At 37.7% G+C, this 9890-nt stretch overlaps 1 protein-coding gene across 1 annotated transcript; it reads left to right on the top strand.

The window, feature by feature from the left end:
• Window positions 1-4198: 4198 nt before the first annotated feature.
• On the top strand, window positions 4199-7513 carry LOC103334043 (uncharacterized). Its single transcript, XM_016795453.2, is given in 4 exon segments — window positions 4199-4642; window positions 4875-5284; window positions 5985-7104; window positions 7107-7513. Coding segments are annotated over 4 exon segments (1827 nt in total). The 5' UTR covers window positions 4199-4522; the 3' UTR covers window positions 7284-7513.
• The last annotated feature ends 2377 nt before the right edge of the window (window positions 7514-9890 follow it).

The raw sequence follows: 9890 nt of genomic DNA on the forward strand, positions 1-9890 counted from the left end.
ATTTCGACGTATATGTATGACATTGTAAACGGAACAGTTTAACAAGTTTAAATTGATGAATGATGCTTTAGAATATTAAAAGCACATTTGATTTTGTGAGTAGTCGTATACTCAAATGACTTTAATTAAGGATGTGAGATTCGTCAACTGTTGTTTAATTAAACAGTACAAGCGTGGTTTATCGACAATTGTCATAATTAATTTGAATTTTAAGTAAAAAAGGATGTGAGTTTAGAGATGGATGACATATTAGCGAACAATGAACCTGGATGTGAGTTTAGAGATGGATGTCCTATATAATATTGGAAGTTGCAGACTTGCAGAGGCAGTGATGATAATATATCAGCAACCCAACTTTTGAGCAAAGCAACAGAGGGAGAGAGAGAGAGAGAGAGAGCCAACCCAACCCAGTTAGGCTGGCGTTGTTGGCCATTTCACACTTAAGTTAAGCTAATAAACCAAAGGCAAGGCAACTGGGGTGAATATGGGTTCATAAAGCTGCACGTCTTTGCACATGGGACACCTTCCCCACGTGAAATTTCATCCACAAGACAAGACACGTGCGCCCCTCAGACCTGGGCTTGAGCTTCTGCACAGCACAGATTTATTATACAGCTTAGGAAAAAAGACTTTTATTAAATTAAATTAAATTAGGGGATCGATTATTCTAAATGCCGTCGAAATGAGCAAAGTGCAGAGTGGAATAAACAAGAAACAAGCTTATGTAATTAATTATAATAACGAGTGTTTTTTGAAAGGAGAAGAGAATATTTAGGAGTTGACAACACATATTGCCCCCTTGGACACAAACATGTCTTTGAGAATGGTTAACCACAATTTTGCAATTTGCATGAATAATCATGATGCTGTTGGTTTGTTAGTTTGTTTGTTTGTTGTAAACACTAACAGCCACCCACCCTGGCATCTAATGCAATATTAAATTAATAATATTGTGGGAATTAATATCTCTAATCGGAATTTAAACATCAAAATGGAATTATTAGCCGAATATCCAATCAGCTTTCTTTGCGTTAATTATTGATGGGAATGTCTGAACACGTACGTCAGATAATTACGAATGCAAAAATGTCTCTCTCTCTCTATATATATATAGCTTCATGCAAAACCTAAACAAAACAAAGGGTTCGAATTGATGATAAAATAGCCTACATTGACCTAGCCAAAATGAAAATACGCAAAGACAGACAGACACTGAGACACTGAGACGCTGAGACGCTGAGACGCTGAGACACCTCACGAGTTCACAACACATGCCATAGCTATTAGCTTGCTTCATTCATATTGTATAATTGTATTAATGATTTCTACCTATAAAATGGGCCATTACAACCTGGATTTCTTAGCTGTACAAAGACAAGAGTTGCAGCCGTCTCTATCTATCTGTGTTGTGCTTGTGTGGAAGAAACCAAACCCTTCGCATGAGTCCAAATGGTCCCCAACCTATGGGAACGAGCTTAACTTAATTATTCTAGTATGTCATTATCCCAACCCATTACAAGACAATAGTATTTGATCATCCCCCCACCCCTCATTAATTCTTCCATCATGGAGATACCCAATTTTAAAGTAGCTAGCTAGTTTAACTGGGATCGTATATTTCAGACAGAATATTGTAAGCAAATAACGGTGCATCCAAGTCTTTCATTCCACGCAGGAAGCTGTTAGGCATTACTATTATTGTTGCTGTACAGTACCATAAATTAACAACATGTGTTCTCGAATTTTAGTTTGGGTACGTACAATACCATAATTAGAAGATCTAGTAAGAAATTGGAAGCATTCTCTTTTATAATCTTGACCATATTGATTTATTGTTTGGCAACTCTTCTAGGCTTCTGTCTACAAGTTGGGAATCATACTGATATGCTACTTACACCAGAACGAATAATCATGCATTGTCATCCAATAATATATTGAAAATGAAAGAATAAGTATGAACTTCACCCAACTATACACACGTTAAAATCATAATACTTCATTTTCCAAATTACCATTTAAAAATCATGTTTCAAATTGGTCATCCGACCATATGTAACAAATAAATCAAGAACTTATCATGAGGATCTTAATTATTACACAAAACCTCAATTTATTTGATATGCATAAATGATTAAACGATCTTCAATTTGATTATTTTCTTTACAGAGATAATATATATATATATATGAACAGTAATTTACCATAGTAAAGGAGATTCTCCAATTAGTATTCTATATTGGGCGTTGGATTGCATTCATTAAATATATTGATAGTCTCTTAGATACAATCCAAAGCCGAAATTATGCAACTAATCCTTAACATAAAATACTTACTAAAGAATGTCTATGTATAGTAATTAAAACTTACAAAGGAATTGTGGCTGATCTGGTCTGGTTATGGGAGTGGTCCTTGAACTGTGGGACCCAACATAAGGAAATAACACGTGGATACTGGCTAGGTTCACATGATGACGTGGCCAAGAGCAGAGCACGAGAGTGTAGGAGGAGGAGGAAGAGGGTTGTTTCTGGAATGGAAAGAATGAATGAGGGTGCTTTGTTTGTTGCGGGTTTTGGTGGGGGCAGAGGAAAGGGAAAGGGTAAGTTTGAGAGGGCTTTAAGACAAACCCATCTGGCAATCTATCCACATTCATGTGCATTCCATTCATTAATCAATGTGGATGGATTGTGGTTGTGGTTGAGGTTGTGGGTGAAAAAATAAATGTATATATACAAAAACAAAAGCAAAGCAAGCAAAAACCCCAAAAGGAAAAGCATGATTCCTGTGGCTTACAAGGGAAGAGTCACTTTCTACTTTCTCCCACTATAAAAATAAATAAATGTGCTTATGATACAATCCAATCCAATCCAATCCAATCCAATTCAATATTACTAATTCCTCCCTCTTCATTTTATCTATTCACTATTATACTACCTATCCTCAATCACCCATCCAAAGTCCAAACAAGGGAAAGAATCATAATAATTTGAATAAAATAAAAGTTGCTATTTGTATAAATTTTCCATAAAAATCTTGTTAGTAAATGAATTGAGCGTTTGAAATAGCATTTTGTTTTGCTAATAATAAGCATCTTACACTCTGGCCAAAAAGAGAAAGCATCTTACACATATCACACTATCCCACACATGTAACATATTTGGTAGCATTTCTTGAATAATTTAACCAATTATAAAGCGTGACTGTTAGAGATGAACGTTGCTATTGGAATTAACAAATTAAGACAGGAATAAATTCTTTGAAATCTCCAACCATGTATAAACACGTACACCAAATTACTTTTTAGTTTTATCTGCCAGATTAAATTAATAGATAAGCTGGCTTCCCTTAACCACCTCATAGCTAACCAATTAATCAAATACTTAACGTCGCCATGTCACATCATCAAACTAATTATTTATTGATTTAGGGTTTACTTATTTAATCATTTTATCTAATCTATAGACAGAGTTGGCTATGAAACCATATTTTCGGCCCTAATTTATTTCAACTTTAAGAAACACAATCAATAAGAATCAATGTGAAATTTTCACACGTACAAATTTAGGAAAGTTTTCATTTCTTTGGTTAAAAGATAAACACCAAAGCCTCTCCATTAGTTAACCAACCACATTAATTAAGGAGTCAAGTCCAGCGTGTATTTACCACCAAATGAATGGAGTACTGTGTTCATTATATTTTTTATTTTTATTTTAAAATCCAATAAAATTGAATTAGATTATCATTAAATTCTTATGTTTAGAGATACTCGCCAAATCCCTTAAATTTATCCTTATTTTGTAGAATATTGAATGTTTATTTCCTGGATAAAATTCTATCGCTTTATCTGAAAAAAATAAAAATAAGTATAGTAATCATTTACTTAATTATTTTAGGCTATGGGGGCAAATTTGGTGGCGTCTAATCTTTTGCGCCCGGTAGTTGAACCCAAGGAAGGACCCGTGATGGTTGACCGGGTATATCCAGTCATAATGATGCACTCACCGGCTGCAGCCCAGTGGGTTAACGTTGAATGTCGATGAGATAAGAATTTAATCAGTTTTTTTTGTAATTTTGGTCATAGACTCTCATAGTAGGCTTAGCTAGAGACTTGAGAGAGAATCTAATACTGTGCTGTGCAGTGAGTGGCTGGTGCCAGCTATTAAGTTGAAGGATCAAGGCTTTCCTTTCCTTTCCTTTCCTGTCCTTTACTTGTTTCTCTATGAGAGTGTATGTATGAGGTCAAAGCTGGCATTTTCTCTTTCTCTTATTTTTTATTTTTTAGTTTTATTTTAAGAGCTTTGTTCTTCTCTCCACCTCCTTTCCATATTTACTCCTCAAAATTTCCTGCAGATTCTAAATCCTCCTCCTCCTCTTTATCTTTATCTTTTTCTTCTTCTTCTTCTTACATATATAACTAGATATTTCTCCTCTCCCTTGTCTAATTAGAGCAGGAGAAGAGAAAAGAATTGTGTATTATTGTTTGAAGGGGATACAGAGAGATAGAGAGGGGGGAGGTTGATGGTGAATGGTGAATGGTGAAGTCCCTTACAAGATATTAACACGAGGAACAAGAAGAAGAATGACTGCTATTTCTCCTTGTCTGTCTTCCAATGAGAAGAAGCACTGGTGGCTTAGCAGTAGAAAGGTATGCTCTTTGACTCCTCTTTGGTCTTTGATCTTCAATTTCTTAGTTCATTGTTGCTGCAATCAAGGTGCCAATGCCATTTGTGATCGTCAGGCATCAATTTCATCTTCTTGTGAAATTAATCCAAATGAAAAGGGGATTCATTTCTAATTTTTAGGATCCAATATTAAGTAGAGAGAGCTAATGAATGATGTTAATGTTGTTTGTTTGGTTGATAATAATATCCATCCAGATTGTGGAAAAGTATATGAGAGATGCCAGAAGCCTGATTGCGACTCATGAACAGAGCGAGATCGCTTCGGCTGTGGGGCTCCTGGACGCGGCTCTGGCCATCTCGCCTCGCCTGGAACAAGCCCTTGAACTCAAAGCCAGGTCTCTGCTCTATCTCAGGCGCTTCAAGGACGTGGCTGATATGCTTCAGGACTACATTCCCAGCCTCAAAATGGCATCCGATGACTCTGCCTCCGACTCTTCCTCTCAGCCGCTTTCCAGGGAGCGAGTCAAGCTTCTCTCATCTAACACCAACTCCTCCTCTGCCTCGCCGGATCGGGAACCTTCCTTCAAGTGTTTCTCTGTCTCCGACTTGAAAAAGAAGGTCATGGCAGGCCTCTGTAAAAATTGCGAAAAGGAAGGGCAATGGAGGTAATTTCAAATTCCTCCTCTCTTCTCATCTTCTGTCTCCATTCCATTGGTTTTGCAAATTTGCTTTGCGTGTTGTGTTGCCTTTGCCTGGCCTCCTTTTTAAATTGTTTTCTGGGTTCAGCTTTTATGACTTAACCATCCACTGTACGTTTCAGTAGAGTAGTAAATGCACCGCCAGTCATAAAATTAAATGCTATTTTCTGTACCTCTTCTTCTCCACCACTACTTGTTAATATACCTTTTCTCAAAAGAGCAACAATTCCCTACAATATAATACATTGTTTCAAAATTTTGGTACATGTTTGTGTTGTTGTTGTTTGTTTTGCAATTGTTTTGTTCAAACTTTGTGGAAAGAGGGGGATAGGGACTTGGGGCAACAACACTGAAATCCAGTTGTGTAAATTTGCAGGGCCAGCTAACCATTTTTGAAAATGATAAAATAATCCAATTGACATTCACATTTGAATCCTTTTCACACTATTTACAAGCTGTTTTTCCCCCATATGCCATGTGCCCCCTTATATATATATTTTTATGCGGTGTGTGTGCCTTGGCCTTTTAGTCGTCTAGTCTTACAAATTTTGAATAATCTTTTCCTTCACCATTTCTTCTTTCTATTTTTTATTCATATAATAATTAGAGAAAAATAATACACTTTGCAAATTGAGTTGATTGAGTGCGATGTATTTGATGGACACAGGTACTTGGTTCTCGGCCAGGCGTGTTGCCACCTGGGCCTAATGGAGGATGCCATGGCTCTCCTCCAGACCGGAAAACGACTTGCCACCGCCGCATTCCGCCGCGAAAGCATATGCTGGTCCGACGACAGCTTCTCCCTGTCCAATTTCCATCTCTCAGACGACATCATCTCGTCCGCCAACGCGCCCGCCACTCCGCCTCGGATCCTAACCGAGTCGGAAACCGTGACCCACCTCCTCAGCCACATAAAGCTCCTCCTTCGCCGCCGTACCGCCGCAATTGCTGCCCTAGACGCCGGCCTTTACTCCGAGGCCATCCGCCACTTCACTAAAATCGTCGACGGCCGCCGTGGGGCCCCACAGGGATTCCTGGCGGAGTGCTACATGCAGCGCGCCTCGGCTTACCGGTCGGCGGGTCGGATCGCGGAGGCCATCGCGGACTGTAATCGGACTTTGGCTCTTGAGCCGAGTTGCATACAAGCGCTGGACACGAGAGCGTCACTTCTGGAGACGATCAGGTGTTTGCCTGATTGCTTACATGATCTGGAGCACTTGAAGCTTTTGTACAATGCCATCTTGAGGGATCGGAAGCTTGCGGGACCGGCCTGGAAGAGACACAACGTGAGGTACAGGGAGATTCCCGGGAAGCTGTGTGTGCTGACGACGAAGATACAGCAACTGAAACAGAGGGTGGCTTCTGGGGAAACAGGGAATGTGGATTACTATGCTTTGATTGGGCTGCGGCGTGGCTGTTCGAGGTCCGAGTTAGAGAGGGCGCATTTGCTGCTGTGTTTAAGGCACAAGCCCGATAAGGCCACCATTTTCATTGACCGTTGTGAGCTGGCGGATGATCGGGATGTTGATTCAATTAGAGATAAAGCGAAGATGTCAGCTCTGTTGCTTTACAGATTGATGCAGAAGGGTTATTCGAGCGTGATGACAACCATCATGGAAGAGGAGGCTGCTGAGAAACAGAGAAAGAAGGCTGCTGCTGCACTTGGAGCAGCTCAGGCAGCAGCGGCAATGCAACTGCAAGTAACTCAAACCCAAGAGTCTTTTATTGAATCCTCCTCCTCTTCTTCCTCTAGTTGTTCCAATTCTAGTAATAGGAATAATAATCATAGTATCACAATAATATCATCAATAATCATAGTATGCATTCGTCATCATCGGAAGCTAAAGCAGCAGCGGCGTCGTTCCAAGGGGTGTTTTGCCGAGACATTGCGGTGGTTGGGAATTTGCTGTCGCAGGTTGGGTTTAACCGCCCAATTACAGTCAAGTATGAGGCATTGAGCTGCTGATACACGACGATAGTCACTCATCCATGCAAGACTTTTGGACTTGAAAAATTCCAACTTTACCGGCGGGCTGGAGAATCTTGCTTCATTTGGTTTTCTGTGTAGTGTGTACAAAAAAAGATAATATCAAGACTAGCCGGGAAATTTTGTCACCCTTTTCCATTTTCCATGTTCTATTGTTACTGCTGCTGCTAGTACTACATGTACAAAATTTCAGTACCCAATTTCCCACATTTGAATTCTCGGTTTAGCTTTTTTTTTTCTTTCCCAAATTCATTTCAATTAAAAAATTTCTGTTCACTGTTTTTTGTTGTTGTTGGGGTTTGGTTTTCTGAGAGAGGATGGACGGAGGAGGGTGAGAGAAACAGGATGGAACGTGTCTAAAATATCGATGATTTCTGAAATATCAGTAGTCTAAAAAAAATTTCGATGAAAATATCATGATATTATCGATAAAAATTAAATAAAAATCACATAAATTGTAAGAAAAATTTGAAAAAATTTCTTGCAATTTTAGAGGATGTTTATTTAGTCAATTATCTATTACTTTATCACCAAAAAAAAAAATGCATTGCATGACGGTTTAACTAATTTGAGTTGATTATATAACGAGCTGACAAACACTATGAATGTAGAAAATATGTGGTAATTAATGAAAAAAATTAAACACACCATAATCATTTATTTATAATGATTTACTACAATATTTTATACTTTATGTATTGTATACATGATTGACTTACCACCATATAGAGTTCCTATAAGGTTCAAATTTTAATAATTTACACTAACACATCATGAGATTTTAGACTTTTCATATAACTTCTTGAGGTTTTTGAATTACAAGAATACTCCCAAAGATTTTAAATTGGTTTCACAAGAAATTATCAATGTCAATATTTTTCGATATTATCGATACTTATATAATATGTGTATGAATATGTTCCAAAATGTTGTTAATGTATAATGAGATTGAATTCTATTCCCACCCGTATATTTTCTTCATCCACCAACATAATAGCATAGCAATGTGAAAATGTCAATGGTGCAGCGTGCAGCCCACAACATAATAGCAAAGCAACGGCCAATGGGTTAAGTGAGTACTGAATACAAAGTGATTATTGAATGGTGAAAACTCCAAAAGGACAAACCACGTAGGGAAAGTTTGTCAGATATATTTTGTTGTTTAACTCTGGGACAGAAAAAAAAAAAGCTTTACTGGGCAGGGCAGGCCAACACACGATGCCACCAAAAGAAGAGGGGTCTAAATCAATGTTCAAAAAACAAAGGGATTTGAAAGGAAATGTCAAATCGGCCTTCACCTTTGCCATCATTAGAGTTTTTGGCCATCGCTTCCGTACTACATTAACTGCACTATTTGTTTGTTCTACTTTCTTTCTTCTTTCTTCTATCTTCTTTCTTCTTTCTTGCGTTGCAACCAAAGATACCAAAAGCTACCAAAAGAAAAAGTATGTACTGTCAACTGTGTAAATTAATCAGGCATCCATGTGAAATACTGCTGTGTTAATTATTTCATTGTTACTTTGCAACCCCGCAAAGAGAAAAATCAATAAATATATTATATAGATTATGAATAGATCATGAATGATATGTATATATCTATACAGAGAGCTTTTATTAAAAGATCTCTTAAATTAAAAAATATATATATGTGTGTACGGTACGTTTGTGTTTGTAGGTTACTCTTCACAAGCGCCAACTAAAAATGAAAAACCAAACAAAAAAGAAGGCTGTTGTAAAATTTAATTCTGTAATAACGGAGGACAGGACTTTATTTAAGAAGGTTGTTAGGAATTAATGAGATCAACAACCATAAAGCATGAACCATCCATCCAAGAATCCAAAGATCAATAGTATAACAGTATTCCCAAAGGCCTGTATTCTCTGCTCTCCCATCGAAAGCTTCCATTATTACGTTTTGCTTTTTCTTTTTTTAAAATGTCAGTTCAGTCTGTTGCCATTGCATTTTTTTAAGTATAACTTTTAACAGGTTAGCTAATTGGCTTCAGATCACAACAAAAAAATTGTTTAAACTCATAAATATAATATTAGTCGAGGATTGTTGAATTCGACTTTCAAAACCCAACACAAGATAACAAAACCAAACTCCATTAACTTATAATAATAAATCATAAATACAAAACACAATAATTAAAATGGGTAACACGGAGAGGATATGAGATTAGGGAAGAATTGATTTGGACTCACCAAAAATAGCGAACAAAATAAACAAGCTAATAAATTGGGATCGCTCTGTAATTCACGCGAGGAGAGCCTTGACGGCTAGGGTTAGGGTTTCTCCAGTTTTCTTTACTCATTCTCTATGCCGTCTCTCTCAATCTTCTCTGATTGTTTCTTTGAGTTTTTTTGTTGCTCTTTTATTCTATGTGGGCTTCCTTTCTGGGTTCCCAATGAGGCACTCGTTGGTGAAGGGTCTCTACCTTAACTCTGTGGAGGTGACCATTGCCTCTTCTGCTCAAGAGGATGACAAGTATGCCGCACCAAGTGGGAATTAGAAGCGTGCGGAAATTGGTGTTAGACATTTGATTGTTAGTGGCATGGCTTTTTCTAATAAGCGTAGTTTTTATA

The sequence above is a fragment of the Prunus mume genome, linkage group LG6 (assembly GCF_029339155.1).
Source record: "Prunus mume cultivar Tortuosa linkage group LG6, ASM2933915v1, whole genome shotgun sequence".
In the NCBI taxonomy this organism is placed as follows: Eukaryota; Viridiplantae; Streptophyta; class Magnoliopsida; order Rosales; family Rosaceae; genus Prunus; species Prunus mume.